At 42.6% G+C, this 24,699-nt stretch overlaps 2 protein-coding genes across 2 annotated transcripts in view; one reads left to right on the top strand and one right to left on the bottom strand.

The window, feature by feature from the left end:
• Positions 1-5,596: 5,596 nt before the first annotated feature.
• ZG16 (zymogen granule protein 16) lies at positions 5,597-22,178 on the bottom strand. The gene is made up of 4 exons (XM_087917118.1): positions 21,985-22,178; positions 9,388-9,443; positions 9,161-9,293; positions 5,597-6,255 (listed from the first exon to the last, which is right to left on the bottom strand). The coding sequence occupies exons 1-4, from the start codon at positions 22,176-22,178 to the stop codon at positions 5,898-5,900; spliced, it is 741 nt and encodes a 246-aa protein (XP_087773244.1). The 3' UTR covers positions 5,597-5,897.
• LOC113443577 (serine/threonine-protein kinase NLK2-like) overlaps positions 21,908-24,699 on the top strand; it is a 15,441-nt gene continuing 12,649 nt past the window's right edge. Inside the window, exon 1 of the mRNA XM_026711904.2 lies at positions 21,908-23,980. Coding sequence (XP_026567689.2) covers positions 23,739-23,980 — 242 coding nt within the window. The 5' untranslated portion in view covers positions 21,908-23,738. The remainder of the gene's footprint in view (positions 23,981-24,699) is intronic.

The raw sequence follows: 24,699 nt of genomic DNA, 5'->3' as shown, positions 1-24,699 counted from the left end.
AATCCCACCACTGCTCCCTTCCCATTTGTTTGTTAAAAGAAAGTTTTGCTGCACTATTCACATCCATTCACTGAAAAGACATAATGTTGTGGTTACTGCCCACCAGATTCACTCTCAAGAAGTTTCCCATTTATTTATTTTTGCAGGGTAGATGATCAATCTTTCTAGAAAAGTTCTAGGTTGCAGCTATCTGATGTTTATTTTTCAAGATTGTGCACGGAGAACATGTGGGATCCAGAGGCATTCTTGCAAAGAGAGAGCCCTGCTCGCGGAGGCTGTTTCACACCTTGAAAACTTCCAATTTGTTGATGGATGTTGGTATCAAAGGAATCAATTAAAAAAAGCAGAGGGCAGGAATTCAAGGTGGGCATCAAAATATTATAAACCTTTTCTCTCTCTTGGTAACCTGCTGAAGCAAACAACGCCTACCTTAACATCTAATTAACCCTGTCCTGGTAGGAATCTCTCAAAAGCTGGCAACATTAAGCAATAAAAAACATTGGAAAGCAGTCAAATATCTGCTTTCGATTTTGAAGGGTATGGAGGTGCAACTTTTATGTTCTTCAGAGTACTTTTTTGGAGGAGCCAAAGTTGTTGTTGTTGTTGTTGTTGTTGTTGTTGTTTCTTCTTCTTCTTCTTCTTCTTCTTCTTCTTCTTCTTCTTCTTCTTCTTCTTCTTCTTCTTCTTCTTCTTCTTCTTCTTCTTCTTCTTCTTCTTCTTCTTCTTCTTCTTCTTCTTCTCCTCCTCCTCCTCCTTCTCCTTCTCCTCCTCCTCCTCCTCCTCCTCCTCCTCCTCCTCCTCCTCCTCCTCCTCCTCCTTCATGGGTGAATAGCCAAAATGGAATGGATAATGAATAGCAGTACCAGAAATTAGAAATTCAGGATAGTTTCTGACTTTGGGAATCAACTATCCAAAGAACCAGCAGATACAGACTAGCACTCAGTAGGGCAGTCATGAAAGTCTTGGAAATGACATTCAGATGCTGTGATGGGTCTATAGCTATAGAGTCAGTTTGGTTAGTGGTTAAGGAACCAGGCTAGAAACCAGAAGATGGTGAGTTCAAGTCCTGCCTTAGTCATGAAAGCAGGCTGGGTGACTTCAGGCCAATCACTAGGAGACTATAAGTTCTAGTCCTGCCTTAAGCATGAAAGCCGACTAGGTAACTTTGGGTCAATCATTAGGAGACTGTGAATTCTAGTCCCACCTTAGGCATGATAGCCAGCTAGGTGGCTTTGGGTCAATCACTAGCAGACTGTGAGTTCTAGTCTCGCTTTAGGTATGAAAGCTGATGAGTAACTTTGGGTCAGTCGTTACAGGGTTGTTGTTGTGGGGGAAATAGGAGGGGGAAGGAGATGTTCACTGTTTTGAGTTGTTTATAAAAATGATAAAGGTGGGATACAAGAAATAAATAAAAATATTATAAATAAAAATACATGAAGACCAGAATCCTTCAGGCAATACTTTTCCCTGTGACTCTCTACAGAAGTGAAAGTTAGACTTTAGAGAAGCAAGATAGAAACAGTATGGAAGAGTAAGATAGTAAAAATATTGATGCTTTTGAAATTTGATGCTGGAGAAGATTCTTGAGAGTGCCACTCTCAAGTTCAGTTTAGAAAATAAACAAAGAGATTATTGAACAAATCAATCCAGAATTCTCCCTCAAAGCACAAATGACCAGGATCAAATTACCATGCTGTATTTTGAACAGATTATGCAAAGACCTAATTCTCTGGAGAAGTCCATCATGCTGGGAACATTGAATGGAGGAAAGAAAAGGTTTCAGCGGCCAGCAATAAATTATAAGGACTCTGTTATTGTGGTGATTGGAACCCTGTTGGAAGATCTAGAGATCTACATCCTGGAAAATATCTCTATGGACACTAAAAGTCAACACTAAATGGATGGTTTCTAATAAAATCAAAGCTTTCATTGTCTCTACTTGCTGAGTTGAGACATACATAGGGGAAGAATGATTTTCTGCTTCTTCTGCTGTTCTGAAATGTCTCATATAGCAGACTGCCAGGGCTGTGGTTTCAAGCAGAGAATTTGGATCAGGTCCTCCTGGATCATGGAAGTCACCTGATGAGGTTGTGCTAGCTGCTGACTTTTCATATAGCTTAGCTCAGAGGTCTCCAAACTTGGCAACTTTAAGACATGTGGACTTCAACTCCCAGAATTCCTGTTTCTGGCTTCTGGTGGGCCTCCAGAGCCCAGGAGAGGATGTTTTCACCCTCCCACAGGCCTCTGGGAGAGCAATCAACAGCCTCCCCCGGCCTCTGGAGGCTCACCAGAAGCCGGAAATAGGCCCGTTTTTCCACTTCCGGTTTTTCCGGGAAGGCTGTTTTTTGCCCTCCCAAGGGTCCAGAGATCTCCCTCGGGCCTCTGGGAGGGTGAAAATGGCCTCCCCTGGGTTCTGGAAGCCAGAAACAGGCCCTTTTCCGGACTTCTAGAAGGCCCATTTTTCCCCCTCACAGAGTCTCCATGCAGACCCTCCATTGAAAATGGGCTGCCGGGAGAGTCCTGGGAGGGGTGGGGTGGGAGGAGTGGAGCCAGCTGGCCAGTTGAAATATCAGTTCAGTGAACCAGCTGTAACTTTAACATCTGGTTCACTCAAATTGGTCCAAATCGGTAGAATCCTACCTCGATATGCAATTCTTCACTGATGATAGAAGTCAGTGGTGGCTAACCTTTTTTGGCTCCCGTGCCAATAATTGTGCACACGCTTGCGTGCCACCACCCAGAAGGCAATGCGTGTTGGCCATGCCCCTGCATGCACGACCCCCTCCTCATGTGCAGTGCATCCCTGCACATGCTTGTGCATCTCTCGCGCACCCCCCTCCGCCCTCTGCGCATGCACGCCAGATACCCAACAATCAGCTGTCAGGTGGTGGCGAGTATGTGCATGTGCAGTGGGGCTCTTCTGGGCGACCTCTCATGTGCTGGGGGAAATGGCTCAGCATGCCACTTCCAGCACGCATGGCATAGGTTCGCCAACATGGATATAAGTGAAGACAAGTTCAGGAGAGTGGGTTTGCAAAGTTTTTACTTATTTATTTAAATCCTGGATTCATTGTTTTAATAAATAACTCGAGGCAGTGAACATATCCAATACACCTTCCTCCTCCTATTTTCCTCACAACAACAACCCTGTTAGGTGGGTAGGGCTCAGAAGAATCACTGGCCCCAAGTCACCCAGTCAGTGTTTCATGCCCTAGATTAGAACTCATAGTCTTCTTGCAAATGTCTAATGAAAAGCAAACTCTGGTACCAATATTCAGTATCTGTTCCATTTTAACTATTCACCCCATCCTAAAAAAACAAACCCAAGGAAAGCTAACAAATTTGGCTCCTCCCAGAGGAACTCTGAGGGCCATAAAATTTATACTTCCAAACCCTGAAAAATGGAAAACAGATATCTGACTACTTTCCAATCTGCCTAAGGTGGGAGTAGAACTCACAGTCTCCTGGTGATTGGACCAAAGTTATCCAGCCAACTTTTATGCCTGAGGTGGGTCTAGAACTTACTGTCTCCTGGCCTCTAGCCTAGCCTGGTGCCTTAGGCTTGATTTAGACTTCTGCATCACTGCACGACGGGGAAAATGTGTTAGTTGTTTGGGGGTGGTTGCATAGCTGTTGCAATTATACTTCTGCGAATGTTAACGTTCTGGCAGTAGGATGCTCAGACAACAAAGCACACAAAATGTAGAAGATGTCAACCAATGAGCATGCAGGACACGCACCTCACACAATGCATAGTTGAGATTTGGCAGATGTGTGGATCAGCCCATTTCCAACCACTCGCAACCTATAGTTACCCATCAATCCTTTGGCAGGATAAATATGCATTGAAGCCTATGCACAGCTGCAGATAAAAGTTTCTATTGAGATTGCTGCAGATGTGTCCTCTCCCCTCCACTGGCTGGCCATTGTCCTGAATTGGCCATTTGATCTGGGCTGCTGGAGTGCCTAGACACTTGCCTTCTCTATGGTAATCTTCCTTCATAATACTTTTCCTGTCCTTTGGAAAATGCTACTTGGGCATTTATGTAGGCTTCTTCTTAAACATATGAGGAACAGTTGCAGGAACTGGGTATGTCTAGTTTAATGAAATGAAGGTCTAGGGGTGACATGATAGCATTGTTCCTATATCTCAGGGGCTGTCACAAAGAAGAGGTCTTTCAACCTATCCTCCAAAGCACATGAAGGCAAGTCAAGAAGCAATTGATGGAAACAAATCAGGGAGAGAAGCAACCTAGAACCAAGAAGAAATTTCCTAACAAGAACAATTAACCAGTGGAACGGCTTGCCTTCAGAAGCTGTGGGCGCTCCATCACTGGAGGTTTTTAAGAAAAGATTGGACAACCATTTGTCTGAAATGGTATATGGTAGGGTTTCCTATTTGAGTAGGGGGTGGACTAGAAAACCTCCAAGGTCCCTTCCAACTCTGTTTATTCTATTCTATTCTATTCTATTCTATTCTATTCTATTCTATTCTATTCTATTCTATTCTAGAGAGTGGATCTGCTGCTGGTGTCGCTATGCAATGGGAATCACAGCCTGGAGAGTCCATTACTTGCAGTCCTTAACTTGTCTCACATCTTATGTCTGAGACTATTTGTTATTTATGTGAGCCATGCATTTTATGCACTTTAAAAAAAAGGGGGGGGCAGGAAGTTAATCCAGACAGTCATGAATACTGTTTTGACTTTTTTGAGGGTCCCTCCACACAAAATAACCTCCATCCCATCCAGCATCGTTTATTTTTTTTAAAGTGTATGGCTGGGTTTCGTACATAACACCAATACAAAACATGATGTCTTGAATTTTGACTCATATACAGGTAGCCCTCGGCTTATTTAGTGAGCATTTGAAGTTACAGCGGCATTGAAAATGTGAGTTATAACTGGTCCTTGCACTTTTGACCGTCATAGCATCCTGACACATGATCAAAATTTGGCAATTGGAAACTGGCATGTACTTACGATGTTTCCAGGGCCATGTGATTTCCATCTGTGACCTCCCCAACTGTCTACTGATAAGCAATGTCAATGTGGAAATCTGGATTTGCTTAACAACCATGTGATTTGTTTAACAACTATGTGATTCACTTAACAACCATGGCCAAAACAGGTCATAAGATTGAGCATGACTTAACAACCCCCTTGCTTAGCAATACAAATTCTGGCCTGGTCATAAGTCAAGCACTACCTGTATGTCAACACAGCCTTTGTTCAGCCAAAAATTTTGGTTGAAATAAGCCAAGGCTTGGGTTCTGTGCATTAACTTATTCATCTTCTCAATGGTTTTAGAAAACCAGCATCATTTTTGTACTTTCATTTATATCAGGAAGGCTAAAGGGTCATATATCAGTTTGCTTAGGATCAAACAGGAAGGCTATGGCTGAGACCAGAATAGAAGTTCATAGCTGTTGCATTTAACCATTGCTCTATTTCTCCTGTTATGTGAATTCAGTATGCAATGCATACCTAAATGTTGAAAAATTAGGTTGTAAGAAATTCCTACATTATTTCAGCAGAGTGGTGGCACTGGCTTCAAGGGTAGACAACCGGTAAAGAAAAACAATGACTCTTTGTTTCCAGATTGCCTTTTATTAGCCACAGTGTTGACAGTTGGTCCTTTGTGGGAAGAACAGCTCCCAAGCAATGTGCAGGCCAGATCAGGTGGTGGTAGCTTTTCTTTCGCTTCCTTTTCATGATAAAGGAAGGGTGGGAAACTTGTTGGAAGAAAAAGTTGCTTAGGTTTAGTTTGGTTTACTCTTTTAGTAGGCATCTGTAGAGAGACAGATAATTGGCAACAGGGCATGTGAGACTAGTTGGATGCTGAAGGAACTTATTACACGGACCTCACTGATAGCAGGGAAGGCTTTCTGCTGCCTTCTACTCTACTCTTTCTTTGTTCTCTTGTTCCTGGACTCCATCTTTACAAGTGCTACAACCGCCAGGATATTTATCCCAGTGGAATCCAATGGAGGAAATGACGGAACTGTAATGGCCACTGAAGAATCGCAGGACAGTGTTTGGGAACAGCGGGGCCCCATTGAAACTGGAGCCATAATCCTTGCCGAAAGAAAAGTAGCGCCCCTCATCAGTGACGAAGACTAATTTGCGGATATAGCTGCTATATTTCCCAGATACTTGGATGATGGACTCCCTTGGGAACAGGAAGATTTCCTCCAGATCTCCTGAAGTGCCACCAACATAGTTGCTCCACTGCTTTCCATAACGGACCTGAAGGCTAGAATAAATAAATAGGATCTTGGTTCTCTTGGACCAGTTTCAATCTGTGAAGTATGAGTTTAGATTAGACTAGAATCATATAAAGGCTTCTTCATTCCCTTCGTTTCTCAAAGAAAAGAACAATGAGGAAATGAACAATGAGGAAGGTTAGAAATTGAGGATATCTTTGAAATAACTCCTCTTAAAATTCTGCAAATAATATGAAGACAACTGCACAATGAAGCTTTTGTTTGGACTTAATTACACCTACACTGTTAAAGAGTGAACTGGCTTAATGATGACTAAACCTACATTGGGAACACTGTTTATTTCCAACAAGTGTAGAAATTATCTCTGGACTGTTAGAAACCTTTCTCTGAAAGTGTGTTTGCTGGCATACTAAACCACATAGGCTATTCATTTCTGGTTAAGTAATCCTATAGTAACCCTGTCATGTGAAAAAACATGGATTGGAAGAACAGCCACTAACAATTCAAAATGAAACCACAAAAGAATTTAGATGAGTGTTTCTCAAGCTTGGCAAGTTGAAGATAAGTGAATTCTTCAAGTTGTCAAGCTTGGGAAACACTTATACACACTATAGTATCTTTGGGATAAGACACTGGATCAAATCTAACAAAAGGAATAATAACAATGGTTTTGTACCACATTATTTGAAGGACTGTCTTTTCCCAGTCACATCTATCCAACCCATCACAGCAGGCAAACAGGGAATGCTACAGGTCCCCTCTCCTAAGGAGATCCTTTTAGCAAGACTGAGAAGAAGGGGCTTCTCCTGGTGGCTCATCTCTGTGGTGGGATTCAAAAATTTTTACGACTGGTTCTGTGGGCATGGCTTGGTGGGCATGGCAGGGGAAGGATACTGTAAAATCTCCATTCCCTCCCCACCCCATTAACCTGCTTTCCAGGTCTGTTCTCCTGGGCAGGTCAACCAAAGAAGACCCACCCGATCGGGCTGGGACTCGGGAGTCCCAGAGAATAGATGGGGGCAGGGCCAGTCAGAGGTGGCATTTGCCGCTTCTCCGAACTCCTCAAAATTTCCGCTAACAGTTCTTCAGAACTGGTCAGAACTTGCTGAATACCACCTCTGCTGTGGGGATAAGATTGACCCACACTTTAACATTTTTTCAGTAGGCCCTGAAGACAAGGTTTTGCCAATAGGCCTGGGGACCCTAAAGTGGGATGGAGCCCGTCAAGTGTCTTATTTGATTGTTGTCACTTGGGGGGAGTGTAGGAGATTATTGCTTTTTATTATTTTTATATTGGCCTTTCATCTTTGCAAGCTCCTCAGAATCACTGAGTTTGGTGGCCATATAGATTTTCTTAAAATACTAAGACTGAGTATCCCATTTCAAAGTTGAATTTGATAACAAGCAGTAATTCAATTTCAGATCCAGCACCAAGGTTTTTAATATGCCATAGCCTGTTATCTCTCTGGGTTCACCAACGATCAGTGAGAGAAAAAAGGGATTTAAGTACAATAACTCTGGAAGGAAAGAGAAGAAAAGGATAACCAGTAGCAAGGTAGACCACTTAATTACAGCCGAAATGAATCCACTGTTGGAAGTCCTGAATCTGAATGTTGGGTTAGAACATCATGAAGAAATGGGGTCTTATGGGGTCACCATGAATCACATCAATATAATGGCACATAAGTCAAATAATTGATAAGCAACATTTTCATAATCAAGGTTTAATCATTACTCTGCTGTGTGCAAGACTGATTCCAGGGCTATTAACATGAACATCCAAAAATTGGAATTCTGTCAAACACAATTTTTAACAATTGTCCATTCAACCGATTCAGGAAATTTCTAAAATCTGAAAGGGAGTCACAATCAAACTGAAGGAAAACAAAAGTTACCCCAAAACTCTTCTCTCTTCTATATGGACAGAAAAGATCTGTAATGAGCAAATATCCTTATGTTGACATTTGTTTGTGCACACATCCTGTACACAATGGTGTAATTGAAATCCTTCCTCTTTTTATATGTGTTGTGTAGGCAACACGTTAAAAATCGGGGGGGGGACTCTGGTCACACAGTCATTACTGCCATTTTAACCTCTTTGACCCCTTCCTTGAGCTATCCCTATATATACACAGTACCATATCTTTTGGACTATAACCACACCCCCAAAGTGGATAAAAATGTCTGTGCGTCTTATAGAGCAAATACAGGCCCACTTTTGGCCTCCCAAAGCCTCCATGCATCCCGTTTTTGCCCTCCCCAGCGTCGAGAAGCACGCTGCAGGCCAAAAATGGGCCCGTTTTTGGCCTTCGTTTTTAGCCTGCAGAGTGCTTCTGGACATATAGTCTGAAAAATATGGTACATTTTAGATTTTATGGAACTTATAGTTTTGTTACAGTACCTTCCTCGTTCTTTTAATGTTTTAATTTAACAGAATATTTTATAATTAAACACAGGTCTTCCATAATTTCATAACTTATCCAGTTGTCAAATATTACCTTTTCTTTAACCATTCATACCACAATTCTATGTTTTATAGTAAAAATAGATAGCTGCAACCTAAAATGGGACTGGTTGTTTTAATTATTTTTATTGTTTTGAAAATATAGGCTGCCCAGTCTTTGACTGAGATGGGTGCTATAGAAATGGAATAAGTAAAAAAATAGGCTTCTGTTTATATTTATGTTGGATGTTTGGATTACAAAATGCCTTCGTTTTAATTGTTTTATTAATTCTGGAATTGTAAGTCACCCAGAATCATTGAAATGGAGAGCTCTAGAAATTAAACAAACAAACAAACAAACAGATCTGATCTGCTTCCCCACAAAGTTGTGCTGACACAGGATCTTTTCGGTTCCATCAACCTGAGCATGTTTTCCTTCCTTGACATGCATAATCCTGAACCACAGTCCACTCAGCCATTTATGTACTTACCCCACAATGAAATTACGGTTAATCCGGACCCTTAAGGCCGTTATGGGCCCCTCGAGTTGGTACCCAGAATGAGAAAAGCGATTTCCATATGACTCCCCATACGGGCCAGAATAGGAGGAAGTCCGAGCATTCTCTGAAATAATGGAGGGGAGGAAGAAGGGGTTGAGCTGTGGTAAAGTAGTGGAAATAGCTCCACTCACTGTGGAACAGCCTTTCCTTGAATTTACCTGCATGGAGAGTGATGCCACACGACAGGAGGAAGATGATGATGAAACAATGCTTCCTAGAAAGACAATTGTGTATAAAATCAATAAATTACATTATTTTTGTTATTACAGGTAGTCCTAAATCTACAACCATTCATTCAACAAATAGCAATAGCGCTTAGACTTATACACAGCTTCATAGTGCTTTACTGTACTTGCTAACCGGTTTACAGAGTCAGCACATTGCCCTGAACAAACTGGCTCCTCATTTTACTGGCATGGGAAGGATGGAAGGCTGAGTTAACCTTGAGCCAGTCAGGATCGAACTCCTGGTAGTGGGCAGAATTAGCCTGCAATGCTGCATTCTAACCACTTTGAGCCCCACAGGTCAAAGTTACAGCAATCCTGGAAAAAGTGACTTACAGCCATTCCTCACACTTACAACCCTCACAGCACCCTCTGGTCATGTAATCAAAATCCGGGCACTTGGCAACAAACATGTATTTATCCCAGATGCAGCATCGTGGGGTCACATGATCGCCATTTACGACCTTCCCAGCTGGCTTGTGACAAGGGGGTCACAAGTCAGTGGGGGAAGCCAGATTTGCTTAGTGATCATGTGATTCACTTTACAACTTCATTGGTTCATTTAACTATGGCCAAAAAAATAATAATCATAAAATTGGATGTGACTCACTTACTTAGCAATGGAAATTCTGCTCCCAGTTGTGGTTGTAAGTCAAGGATGGCCTGTATATTGCGACATTGCTCTTCTTCCCATAGTAGCAGCCATACTTCTGATCTGCTCATTGTATTTTTTGCAATACCTCCATGCAGGGATGGGATTCAAATATCTTAACAACCAGTTCTGTGGATGTGACCTAATTTGTGGGTGTGGCTTGGTGGTCATGTGACTGGTTGGGCGTGTCTTGCTGACTGGGCATGGCTTGGTGGTCATGTGACTGGCTGGGCATGGCTAATATGTAAATATAATAAATATTTATGTAAATATTGATTTTTTTATAAAAAAACGAGCAACTTTTACCCAAAATCAGGCAAAGCAGGCAGGCAGATTGAGTTGCTCACAGAATCACAGATTAATTCAGAGATCTATCTTTTTGCAATCGGTTACCTGAGTCTGCACTGTAAAATAGAAGCTTCAGTCCTAAGGAAGGTTCAGCTCTGCTTTCAGATTAACTAGAAAGCAAGAAATCCAACGATTTCCTGCTTTCTAGCTAATCTAAATCTCCCGGCACAGTAGAAAGAGCTGATGGTCGGGGGAAAAAAAGGAAAAATAGCAACTTAGCAGGAAAGTTTCATGGTGCGCATGCCAGCTAAGAAGTGAATGGGTGGGGTGAGGTGGAGCCAGCCAGTGGCACGATTTGCCGTTTTTCCAGCAGATAGAATCCCATCCCTGGTGAGAGTGTATTTTGCGCGTGTGTGTAGACCATTTCCCAAAAACCTCAGCTGTGCCGTCTGGACAGCTGACAAGCAGCGTTTCAAACTCCTCTTCTTTCCTGCCTTTTCAACCTCAACTGTGCCGCGCAAAGCAGCTGAGGTTGAAAAAGCAGGAAATAAAAGACAGCCAAGAGCCCGGCAGGCGGCTGGGCCAAACAGAGCAGCAGACACCAAACCGGTTCGATGTCTGCTGCTCTTCAGAGCTACCGGTTCTATAGAACTGGGGCAAACTGGTAGCATCCCACCTCTGCCTCCATGGGGTGACCCAAGGTTAAACATTGGACACGGAAGCCTCAATATTCCTCATGCCCCAATTTTTGCAGAGGAATGGGGCTTAATGGCAGGGCCTTGAAATCCACTTCTAACATTCTTTCTACAAATCCCAGATTGACCTTCTCTTTCCAGAAGACGGCTGCTAAAAAGAACTCTAAAGCTACTGGGATATAAAGACCGCTTATGGATCACCTGCATCAGCACAACATTCAAGATTTAAGAAGCTTCTCCCCTATTAAATATTTTATTACATTTAGAAACCATCCAGCTCCCTCTACCATTGAAGCAACTCTTAGAAACTCAGAGTAGGGACAGCGTATAAACTTGTCACCTAGATTGGTGAGAATAGATCTTTTGTTATATTAAATCAGAGGTCTCCAAACTTGGCATCTTTAAGACTTGTGGACTTCAACAGAATTCTCCAGCCAGCTGGAAGTTGAAGTCCACAAGTCTTAAAATTGCCAAGTTTGAGGACCCCTGTATTAAATAGGAAAAAAAAAAATCCTTGCTCCATTTCTTACTTACATTGCGGCCAACACAGTCCCAGGCTTGGAGATCTGTGACTATCTCTTGCAGAGCCTCCTAAGGGGACTTTCAAACTGTTTTATACTGTTTCCGAGGCACCATATGAATCACCTTATCTTGAGAACAGGCCTGCTGTGTCAATATCATAATTTGTTATAGATTTCTTGGGTTGCCATTTTCCTGGAAGTCACCCAATGAACCCTCTCTCTCTTTCCTGACTGCCTGCTCTGGTGGCCCCAGCTGGGTTTTGAATGACTTCTAGGATAAGGATGTCCTTGTGACCAGGAGTGGGATTCAAAATTTTTAACAACCGGTTCTGTAGGCGTGGCTTGGTTGGTGGGCATGGCTTGGTGGTCAGGTTATTGGCTGGGCGTGACCAACTCAATATCCCTCACATCGAGGCACGCATCTCCTCACCTGGCCACTCATGACTGTGGGGATGCTGCAACAGTCGTAAGTGTGAAAAATGGTCATAAGTCACTTTTTCCAGTGCCATTGTAACTTTGAATGGTCACTCCACACAAGCAAAGTACCAGCAAAAGAGGGAAAGAAAACACCAGAAAAGTTCCTGAGACAGGAAGTCTAGTCCTGCCAAGAATGTGATAAGGGTTAACAGAGAGGCGGTTTCTGTAAGCAACACCAGAATGTTTCCTTTCTGCCTTCCTTACAGGATTAGGCCAATAATTTCTTGTAACAACCAATTCTCTGAACTGCTTAGAATGTTAACAACCGGTTCTAGCAAATAGGTGCGAACTGGTAGAATGCCACCCCTGCTTGTGACCAACTTTGTTAAAAATTGTATTTCTTCAAAACCATTTTCTAGCTGAAGGGCTTATAAACTGCTTTGAAGGGCAAAATGCTTTGTAATTACCCATTATTAACAAACTGAGAAGGCCCATAGTTGACCTGAATGGCTGACTTAGCTGGTTTCTTTGATCGAACATTGTCTAAATGCAGGGCTGGAATGCTGTCGGTATAACAACCGGTTCAGTGATTGCACGCTTTAACACAGTTGAGGAAGGGCAATCCGTTCTTCCGTGCTGATCAGCTGAGACGATAAAGGCCAGTACAGCGTAGGAGTGGGCATGTAGGCCCACATGATCATTGGAGCGAAGCGGTTCCCTCCCAGCTGATCTTCGGAGCTAGGGGTTCACCCAAACTAGTCCAAACTGGCAGAATCCCACCCCTGCCTAAATGTATATTTATATATCTATATTTTGAAAACTCGCATGCATTTTTCTAAAATGAGAAAAACAAAACTAAACAATTTAATTCAGGATTTATAAAGGGAAGGCCTGGAAGAAAGGTAAAATGATAAGTACCTTACAAATTAGAGGTAAGAGAATATTCCAGAGCAGTGTTTCTCACCCTTAGCAACTTTAAGATAGGTGGATTTCAACTCCCAGAATTCCCCAGCCAGATTTGAAACTTGAAGTCCACCTATCATAAAGTTGTTAAGGGTGAGAAACACTGCTCTAGAGCACAAGCACCACTCCACAGAAAGTCTCCATACAAAGATTGCACTACTAATCTAAACACATGAAGCCAAATTCCCCTGAATGTAGCAATTCTCTAATCTTTAGTGGTGACGGCAATATTTGACTGGCTCTTGATCCTTTTGTATGTCAAATACTGTCAAGGAGCAGTGCAACAGCAGCTCATTTTGAAGACAGTCTAGTCTGTCATATCTTTTTTGGATATCCCAGTAATAGCACTATCTCCTCATGGATTCTTTTAAGAATTCCCAAGTCAGCGGGCTCCAAAACAGCAGGTTCCTAGCCAATACATACTCAAAGACTAGTACTCACTGGTCTTTTCTACTCTTTCCTACCTCTACTATACCTTTATTCCTCCAGTAGTATTCCTTATAAGTCCTACTGCTCGAGAAGAGTATCTTTTACTTCCACAGATCAATGCCCCCCCCACCCCCAGCTGCCTCTCTGCTCAGTTTTTATAGCCAACAGTAGTTATGCTGGCTAGGATATTGGCCAGGTAAGGATAGGTGTTGGCCACTTTGTAGGCAACCTGCTTCTCAAATCTGCAAACTTTTGACCCTAGTTTGGAATCTAAGGGGCAGCCTGTGCATATACACACATCGAAAGACGTTGGCACAGCATTTTGCAACTGCCGAATAAATACATTACAGTACACTGAACTACCAACGCATGAACAGATTATGTCCGGGAAAAGTCACAGCTGACATGCCAGCTGAAGATAATAGGTGCTCCTGGCCTCCAATGACATTGTGACCTTCTCCAGTTCAAGTGTTTGTGGTTTCTGAAAGAAGACAACCCCATTTGAACAGTTAGGACTCCTGCTCCCAATTTTCATACCTGGGAACTATCCAGTGGTGGTATTCTACCAGTTCAGCCTGGTTCTGGCGTACTGGTAGCACCAAAGATTGGTGGAGACCGAACTGGTTCTCTTTGAGGAGTTGCTGTTGGGCTCACCCTCCCACCCAGGCTCTTGTGCAGACCTTTATTCCTTGCTTTTGAAGCGCAGCTGCTTTGCGCAGCACAGGAGATTGACACGTGTCAGCTGCTGAAGCTATAGGGAGAGTGCAGGATTACAGCAGGTGAGTTGGAATGCTTGTGTGTGTGCACAAAGTGTGCATTTAGTGTGTGTGTGCAAAGCGTCCCCACCAAGCCACACCCATCGAGTCGGTGGCAACTTACTTTGCAACCGTCCACTGGTACTATCCATCCACATAGTCCTTTTTTTATTCGTAGTAGTATTAGTGAGATATCCAAAAAAGATAGGATAGATCGCCTACAAAATGGCCGCACTAGTGCTTCTTTTGCCCTGTTAATTGCCCCTCAACAATACCATCAGTGTTGGTAGTTACAGATAGTCCTTGACTTACAACACTTCATTTAGTGACTGTTCAAAGTTACAATGACACTGAAAAAAGTGACTCATGACTGTTTTTCACACATATGACCATTGCAGCATCCCCATGGTAACATGATTTACATTTGGATGCTTGACCATTGACTCATATTTATGACGGTTGCAGTGTCCTGGGGGGGCTCATGTGATCCCCTTTGGCGACCTACTGACAAGCAAAATCAATTTGGAAGCCAGATTCACTTAACCACCATGGTACTAATTTAAGAACTCCCCTGATTCACTTAGCAAATGTTGCTCCAAAAGTTTGCCCCATTTTACGACAAAAGAAGTTGTAAAATGGGGCAAAACTCACTTAACAATTTTCTCATTTAACATAAAATGCTAAGCAAGGCAGTTTTTAAGTGAATTGCCCCTGATTTTATGAACATTTTTTTTGCCACGGTTGTTAAGCGAATCACTGCAATTGTTAAGTTAACCATGTGGTCATTAAGCCAGAGTCTGGCTTCCCCCATTCCTTTGCTTGTCAGAAGAGCTCTGGGAAGGTTGCAAATGACAATCACACAACCTGGGGATGCTGAAACTGTTGTGAGTACATGCCAATTGCCCAGGCCCCCAATTTTGATCACATGACTACAGAGATGCTGTGAGGGTCATCATAAGTGTAAGGACTGCTTGTATGCCACTAAACAAATGGCTGCAAGATGAAAACTACCTGTAGAACTTTTCCAAAATTAGATGTTATTGAAAAGTAAAACCGAATGTCATCAGTGCATTGATACCAAATGAATTCAAAACATCTGATGACTGCCTCAGTAACTTCATAAAGATGCTGAATAGCTTTTGGATCAAAACTAATAACTTGTGGCTCCAAGCAGCATAGCTGTCATTCACAGTGAAGAGGAATGATTACTCAGTGCTACTCCTTGAAGTGCTCAGCCTCTAAATCATGGAGTTCATTCAAGAGAATAGGGTTACTGATCTCATCAAAGGAGGCTGAGGGATCAAACAGGATCAGTGGAGTCAATACTCTCTTTTGGTCCTACAGAAGATTACCAAGCAAGGCCACCTTGGTTAATTCAGTCCCAAACTCAATTCTAGTTGGCTTTTAAATGGCCTCGAAGAACATCTGGGGCTGCACAAAAAACACCTGCACATTCAAGCGCTTTGCTCAAAGGATGTGGGATAGACCCTGAGCCAGAAAAGGTCTTTAGAAATGGGTACATTTAGTAGCCCATGATTTATGACCATTGGGACCAGAATTTCCACTGCTAATAAGGAAGGAGATTGTTGTATGACTCAAACCTGATTTTACTGTTCACGGTTGGTAAAACAAATCACAGCAATTGTTATGTGAGTCACATGGTTGTTAAGTGATGATTGTTTGCTTGTAAGAACTCGGCTTGGAAGGTTGCAAATGTTGATCACACAATCTGGAACGCATAATGGCCATAAATATGCATGTCAGTGGTCAAGGGCCCTAATTTTGATCAAGTAACCATGGGGATACTGCAAATGGTCAGGTGAGGATTGATTCTAAATCACTTTTTCAGCGCTTTGGTCATTAAACAAATGGTTATAAGCCAAGGACTAGCTGTATTGTTTTCTTTAAAGCCAGCAGCATCTTTCTACAGTGCAACAGACTGTTTGGTTTCTCTCCCAAGTGACTAAGTCAATTTCTTCTGCTTAGCTCAAGTAAAGGGGATTTGCAGATGTTAAGAAAACATGTGATAGACTTTACAGCTATTATGCATCTTGTTTATGTCTTCAGATTCAAAGATTTGAAAACTACCCCCCAAAATTAGATTAAATGGCACACTGGAGCCTTCCATATGTATCACATCAAAATGCTGCTTTTAATATAAACTAGAGTGAGCCTGTACCACATTTCAGTATGATTTATACTTCTACATTTGCAATGACGCATATAGATGAATATATGCAAAGTTAATGCAAATCACTGCCTTCTCTTGTCCTTCTTTAATGATGGATTTCCTCCTTTATGGAGATGTATAAACAGAACTGATGAAGATGAAAGATAAAGTAAAAGGAATTTCATGTAAATATTCACTACAAAGTTAAGCCCTGGTGAGTTCAATAAAACAGAAGTTGGAGTTCTCATTTTAGCAAAATGAACTGTTAATGACAGAACAGGCTATGCCATTTCTCACCAGAGATAATAAGAAACTTATGGGTTATGCAGATATAGTCCTCGGCCTACGACCATAATTGAGCCCAACATTTCTGTTGTTAAGAGAGACATTTGTTGAGTTTTGCCCTATTTTATGATCTTTGTTGCCACAGTTGTTAAGTGAATCACTGAAGTTGGTAAGTTAGTAACCCAGTTAAGTGAATTTGGCTTCCCTATTGACTTTGCTTGTCAGATGGTCACAAAAGATTATTACATAACCCCAGGACACTGCAACCATCATAAGTATGTTTTTTGTAATTAAAATTTTATTAATTTATAATATGGCATACAAAGAAAATACAAAAGTAAATAGTAGGGAAATTAGGGGAGGGAAAAGAAAAGTTGATAGTGGGGGAAAGGCAATTGGGGGCGGGGGGGAAGCATTGACTTCCGACTCCTTTTTGCATTAAATAAGGTATTAATATCTAACCTCAATTTTTTACTTTTCCATAATAGTATAAACTAGCCATTTCTACAACACCAAATCTATCGAATCGGTGAAACCCCAAATCTAAGTTTAATTTTTTCCCCCATTTCAAGCACAAAAGTCCAGAAGTGGCTTTCAGGTAGAAATAAAGATATTTGTGTTTTTCTTTAATCAAAACAGTCAATTTAGCTACCTCTACTAACTCCGTCAGTTTTCGCAGCCATTCATCATCCTTTGTGGGGATTGAGGTGGACTTTCCATTTCTGTGCATAGTCATAAGTCACTTTGTTCAGTGCTGTTGTAACTTTGAATGGTCACTAAATGAACTGTTGTAAGTTGAGGGCTACCTGTATACATCTCTCTGTATAACAATGCCAGGATCAGAATAGCCCATCCAGTCTATAGAAATCTGGGGCCTTTCTTCATTTTGGGCCGGTGCAGTGGCTCAGTGGTTAAGATGCTGGGCTTGTGGGCTGGAGAGCTGGCAACCCAGGTTCGAGACCCGAGGGTCAGGCGACGGGGTGAGCTCCCATTCTTGCCCAGCTCCTGCCAACCTTAGCAGTTCGAAAGCATGTAAATGTGAATAGATAAATAGGTACCACTTTGGTGGGAAGATAACAATGGTTCGTTATGTCATGCTGGTGACCATGGAAACGTCTTCAGACAGCACTGGACTAATGGTGTTGAAACAGAGATGAGCACTACCCCCTACAGTTGGCAACAACTAGTGAAGTTAAATCCTCAGGGGCTCTCTTACCTTTTACCTTTATCTCACTCCTCAGTTAACTTCCTGAGTTTGAATTGGCAGAAAACTATTTTGTCATAACAATTGCTATTTTTTATTTCCAATTCCTACTTTTGATCTACAGTTTGTTCTTGACCCAAAAAAGGAGCTGGAATTTCTGTTCCTAAACAAGAGAGTAATTAAATTAGTTGTGCAAGATTTCTTGACTTTTTTCCTGCAGTCATTAAACAAATCACTATGATTGTTAAACAAAGTATGCTATTGGTTAAGTGGCTCCAGCTTCCCCTATTGACTTTATTATTGGAAGCTGGCTGGGAAAGTTGAAAATGCCAATCACATCATCTTAGATGCTACAATGATCATAAATAATGCCAGTTGCCAAGTGTGATTGTGGGGGACAGTGATACGGTCATAAGTATGAGGATCAGGTGTAACTCAAGTTTTTTTTCAATTTCACTGTAATTTCAAAGTCACTAAGTGAATAGTTGTAAGTTGATGAGTTCCTGTACAGGTAGACTTACGACCACAATTGAACCCAAAATTGTTACCAAGTGAAACATTTGTTAATTTTGCCCCCATTTTACGAACTTCTGTGCCACAATTGGTAAGTGAATCTGTTGTGGTTTGCTGGCAGCAAGTGCAGACGACTGAGGTCTCAGAGAGTAAGGAGTCAGGTGAGGGACCTGCATGTGATGCAGGGATGGGGCCAGGACCATCAGGAAGTGGAATGCTGCCTGTGGAGGCTGGCAGCCGTGATGAAGAAGTCCCCGAGGAGCCTGTGCCCAGTGCGCGTGCGTGCAGGGCTGGAAGGAAAGAGCAGCTGCAGCAGCACAGACGACTCAGGAATAAGGCTGCAAGGTAATGGCCCCTCCCTTAAGAGATAAAAGCCAGCTGAGAAACCAGAGTTCTTTGCAGGAAGCAAAGAAGTTTTTGCACTCAAACCTTCTGGATGTTCGAAATATCGAAATATATGTTTGGTGTTTGGAGACTCTTTGTGTTTGAAGTATTTCTTAGTAACTTTATCTAGTATTCTTGGCAGCCTTGCACAACCTTGGCAAGGCTCGTTCTTATCAGAGATAATTAGTTTGAAACAGCCTTTTAATCATGAAGGAACGGAATTCGTAAAGAATCATTAAAAGATTTTGCGAATTCTGTTCCTTCATGTTTGTTTCCTTGGAACAAGGTTTGGGTCAGAACAGAATCACTGCTGCTAAGTTAATAACATGGCTATTAAATAAATCTGGCTTCCCCACAGACTTTGCTTGTCAGGAGGTCACAAATTCACATGACCCAGGTACACTGAAACCTGTCATAAATACAAATCAATTGCTAAACATCTGAATTTTGATCACATGACTATGGGGGGGAGGGGTACTGCAATGGCCCTAAGTGTGAAACACGGTTATAACTCTTTTTAGTGCTGTTGTAACTTTGAACAATCACTAAATAAACTGTTGTAAGTAGTGGACTACCTGTACTGTATAGCCTTTGTTTTGATTTGCCACTGAACAGCATTATCTTCTTTTGTATGTGCAAAAATCACGGAGAAAATCTACCCATGTAGCTGCTAAACATTGACAATGACTTGATGGCAGATATTCAATCAATCAATGCCACCAGCCATTGCCAACCATCTGCCAATAGAATAATGAAAGGGAGACAGGGCAGGAGCAAGGCTTGGGCAAGCGATGAGTTTTGACAGATGATCACAGTGCCTGTCCAACTGAGCCATCCAACAGGAAGACCAAACCTATCAATCAAGGAGAACTGCTGGAAAAAAAAAAGAGACGGAAGCCCTCATAAAGCCTGAAAACCTCACCAAATAGCTGATCATTGGCTTGAGGCTGTTGCATAATAAATTGGGACAGCTGGCTCTCTCCAAACATGGTAGCACCACCTCTCTCACTTTACCATCCAATGAAAGCCAGCTTGGTTTGATATCAAACTCAGAGTTCTTTCAAATATCTAGTTTCTCCTAAGGCAAATAGCAGCCCACAGCTGTGGCTGCTCTTTCGTGAAGGGGTGGTGGGTGGGGAAGTAGCTTTCCCCACTCTCTGCAAATCATCATATTGCAATGAAAGAACAGGGAAGTGCACCATGTTTTCCACATCCTTAAAAGGCTTAAGGGAGAAATATTGATTGATTGATGCTTTAAAACCAGCATTGATGCCCGGCAATTGCCTGGAGAAGTCTGCCTTAATGACTATACCAAACTGGCTCTGTAAGGCCGGGTTTTGCAACCATGCTAAGATGCATGGATTTCAGCTCCCACGGCTGGCTAGGGAATTCTGGGAGTTGGAAGTCCACACATCTCAAAGTTGCCAAGGTTGGGAAACCATGCTCTAAATGAAAAAAAAAGTGACTTTAAAACAAAACAATGTAAGATCATTTAAGCCTGGCACATCAGTGGGCTGAGGATGAGATACATCCATGGCATATTTGTGCTGCATTTATGCGCAAGCGACATTTCAGCTCTGAATTTAGCTCTCTGGATTTAGCCCCAACCTGGTGCAAACTTGGTGTGTGGGTGAAAAGACTGAATTTTTGTGAGAAGCTTGTAGAGAAGAATGGTTGGCCACTCTTCAGACTTGTACAGACAAATGTTGAGAAATCTATTATTATTTTTAAACCCCGCAAGTAGAAATTTCACATAAGGGAAAGGGTGGGTCTGGACATTGGGAGGTTTTTTTGTTGTTGAAGGAACTAGTTTTACAAGACTGAACATCCGTAAATAGAAGTATCTGTGAATACACTGGTAACCACTGGTGGCCAACCCTATTGCTTAACTTTCTCAACTACTTGTAATCTTTATGACCATATTGGGACAAAAGCTTCCATTGCTAAACAAGGCAGTTAAGTGAATCACACCCAATTTCTTTTGACAAGGAAATCATTCAGTTCTTAAATGAAGCCTGCAGTCGTTAAGTGAACCCAGCTTCTCCCCTTGACTCTGCCAGTCACAAGTGGCTGGCAAGGTTGCAAATGGTAATTATGTGACCCTGGGATACTGCAGCCATTTAAATTCATACTGGTTGCCAAGTGCCTGAATTTTAATAACAGTGGGTTGCTGCAATGGTCCTTAAGTGTGAGGACAGGTTGTAAGTCACCTTTTTCAGTACTGTTTTAACTTCCAACGGTCACTAAACAAATGGTTATAAGTTGAGGACTACCTGTAGTGAGGTGCTGGGACTTGTTCAGCAAGCTGCGGTTTAAAACCAAGCCTAGCATTTACATCTGGCAACTTTATTCTGTTCCTTTATTCTGTGCTTGGCTTATTAGCAGAAACCAAATAAAAATATTAAATAGATCGGTGTTTCTCAAACTTGTCAACTTTTAAGACCTGTGGGTTTTAACCAACTCCTCCCCACTCCCCTCTCCGCCAAAGCAAGATCCTTGCCACGAATAAAACTGGTGCAAAACAATAATAAACAATAAAAAACCCACGCTCCTTGCTCTTCTTTCCTCTCCTTAATTTTTTTTCCCCCCCTTTCGTCTCTGCGTCCACTTTTCCTTCCTCTTCCTTGTCAGGCCAGGTGGATTTTTTATTTTTATTTTTGGGAGTTTGGTTTTGCAAAATTTTTATTAAGTTTCCACCTAGCCCAAAGACTGATATAAAATATGCCAAGAAAAATCAAAACAAGGGCAAGCGCAGGAAGAAAAACAGGGAGAAAAAGACTAACTTTTATTAAAGAATTACTCATCAGAAGAAAAAAAAATGTTACTGTGCTCCCGGCCCTCTTTTCAACAATTATCAGCAAACACCTCCCTCCCTCTTCAGCTTTGCAAAAATCCAGCCTCTCCTTTCATCCCCAAATCTAGAAACCGTGTTTCCCCACGTTTTTTTCCTACCTCAAAGCTTTAGAGCTGTTTTTCCAGTTCTAAAGGCACGTATTGTTTGGCCACATTTGCAAAGCCGCTTGGTTTTTTCCCTTTCGGAGCCGTTTTAATCCCTTGGCGCCCCGGGCCGGCTTCCTCCCGCCTGCTCCCCGCAACCCATGGCCCGCCTGCCTCTCTCCCCGCGGCCAGTAGATGGGGTCCGCCGGCGTCGCTTGCCCTCGCACGCAGCTTGCTTTTTCCTTCCTGCCTGGTTCCTGCCTTCCTGCCTTCCTTCCTTCCTCCAGCCCGTAAAGATGGACCCGCGGTGCCTCTAACAAAAGACCCCGCCAGGCACCCAGCTTTCGCCTCTCCTGCCGCCGCCGCCGCCTCGGCCGCCGCTGCTGTTTCTCTTCCTGCTCCTGCTTGATCGGGGTTTGCACGTCTGGCCGGGGAAGTCGGGTGCTTGGCGCGTCTGCGTCCCGGGGATCCCCTTTTGTCTCCGACCGCAGCGCCCCCACCCTCGCCCCCATGCCTTGCTGAGACGCTGCGAAGCCCACCCGGGGGGGCGGGTGGGGGAAGGACCCCCTTCCGCACCATGGGCGCCCCCACCTTCCCCCCCGCTGCTATAGAGGGGCCGGCCCGTCGCTAGGACCCTTCTTGGGCTGAGGATTGGGTCTCTTTGCCTGCCTGGGAAAGAAAAGTTGAGAGCACCCCAAGATCTGCCTCTCAAAGCACCTTTGGGTCTCCCTTTGCACCCTGTTTATTCTCTCCCCCACTTTGCAGATCCTGAACCCCTAAACTTCACCTCCGCAGTTATCCAGGCATCCTTCTTCCAATCTGTTGCCCCTCTTGTTGTGGGTGGTGTTTTTTTTTTTTCATACCTCCAGATTTGATCACAGCTTCCTGTAGCCTAATAGGGCTGGTTGCCAAGATAGCTGCTTTCCCTGCACCCCACTTTTTTTATTGGGAAAGCCCCCTCCTTTTGTTTGTTGAGAAACTTTCCCCAAAGGGCACCTGCCAGTTAAGGCTGTGTGGTTCAGATGGCAGCTCTTCTTGCGTAGTTCCACCACATCCTCATTCGTGGTTTTCCATCCCGTTGGAAGGGGATATTTTCACAACCTTGGGCCTTTTGGGTCACAGAAACCCTTCTAATATTTTGTAGTGAGCGCCCCCCACCCAGCATTTTCACACCTCACTAGAAAGGCAATAGACCTCATTTTCCAATTCGTGAAGTGCTCTTCCCAAACTTCCATTTATCTAGAGAGTGCCTCCCTTGCGCCTCAGCCTCTAATTGTAGCTTGCATTTCCTGACCCGTGGATAAGATTCCCCAATTTTTTTAGGCCTCTTGATATTTCAGTAGAGCCTGGGATTTCCATCCATATTTTGGTTATGTGGTGAGATAAAATCTCAGTCCTTTGTTCTCTATTCAATATTTTTTTAAATTAACGTAATCCCAGAAACCCTGTTTAAATGTCTTGTGGTTCCACAAAGCTCACCTATTAAGAGAAAGATGTTATACAACATTTCTGCTTTTTTCCTATAGATTTTCGAGCCTTCACATCTATTCTTTAGTCATTCTCTTTTTGTTTAATGTAAGTACAATATTCCAATTTTTTCTGTGCATTCTGTCGAAAACGCACCTTCTTAGAAATCATTCACTGATGTCCCCCACATCAGAGATTTGGTTAGAGAACTGATAGTCAGTTGCTTTGTCACCCCCGCTTTCAGCCAAGGTGTACACAATCCCTAAAAAAAACCCATATCAAACTATCCCAAAATATAATTTACTCTTTGCTGTAAATTTAAAATAAGCCAAGATACCTCTTTTCTTTTTAAGATTTTTTTTAAAACCTTAAGGGAAAAAAATATTACTGTACTCGTATAAAAACACTCCTTTGCTGGAGCACACAATTTTGCATGCGTTTATTTTGCTGGTGAGATTTGCCCTAATAATCCAGGTATTTTCTGCTGAATATTCCTCAAATCTCACTTTTGCAAACCGCAGTTGATCTGAATTCCAGAGGGCTGTTTTGCTCCTCTTGCAGTCTTGTCCAAAATCGGTGTCTCTTCCACCCACCTAATTTGTCTGATGGCTTTCCAAGACCCCAACCATCCACTTCAAGCTCAGCTTTGTAGCAATGTTTTTGGGGCATTGACGGGGTTAATCCAGCCACCTTTAGCTGCTGGGCTAGGTGCGGGCCAGAAATATTATTGCAATAATGGGGTACAGATAGGTCCCCCCCAGCAACAGCAGACAACGCTTGGCAATGCGATGATGGTGGACCCAGAACCAGATCGACCCATCGGTTATGGTGCTTTTGGTGTGGTATGGTGAGTTATTTACTGCCGTATAATGATAGAGAAGGATGAAGGTGGAGGCAGGAAAAGGATTGGAAGTGCAGGTATTTACAATCCCAATTCGATCCAGGATTTCCATTGCTAATCAAGATGGTTGTTAGGAGAGTAACACCTGATTTCTCAAGCTTTTTTGTCCTGGTTGTTAAGTGAATTATGGAGCTGTTAAGCAAATCTGGTTTCCTGCATTGGCTTTGCTTATCAGAAGTCAGCTGGGAAGGTTGCATGGGATGACCACATGACCCTGGGACACTGCAACCATGGTAAATGCAAATTGGTTACCAGGTGCCTGAAGTTTGATCACATGACCATGAGGGTGTTGCAACACTCATAAGTGCAAGGATTGGTCATAAGTAACTTTTTTCAGTGCTTTTGTAACTTCGAACAGTCCCTAAACAAGGACTACCTATAAATCATAATTGGGTGTTTAAAAATATTTTTTATTAAAGAGATTTTTAGGAAAAAAACGTACACATTTTAGAGAAGAAATAGAGAAAAACAATGCATTGTAAAATAAAGGAAATGGGAGCGGGGGAGAAAATAGGGGGAAAGTAAAATTGTTTTCCAAGATCTTAAAATGTATTTATCTTTGTCCTCTCTCTAAAATTACATTATGGTTGCCTCCTTCCTCTAGTCTAGCCTTTCTGACCACCTAAAAGTAAATTGTAAGTGGAAAGATATTTTTCTTCCTGCAG

The sequence above is a fragment of the Pseudonaja textilis genome, chromosome Z (genome assembly GCF_049901715.1).
Source record: "Pseudonaja textilis isolate UNSWEBS1 chromosome Z, rPseTex1.2, whole genome shotgun sequence".
Classification (NCBI taxonomy): Eukaryota; Metazoa; Chordata; class Lepidosauria; order Squamata; family Elapidae; genus Pseudonaja; species Pseudonaja textilis.
The sequence above is the reverse complement of the archived record's forward strand: the minus strand, read 5'-3'. Positions and strand labels throughout refer to the sequence as shown.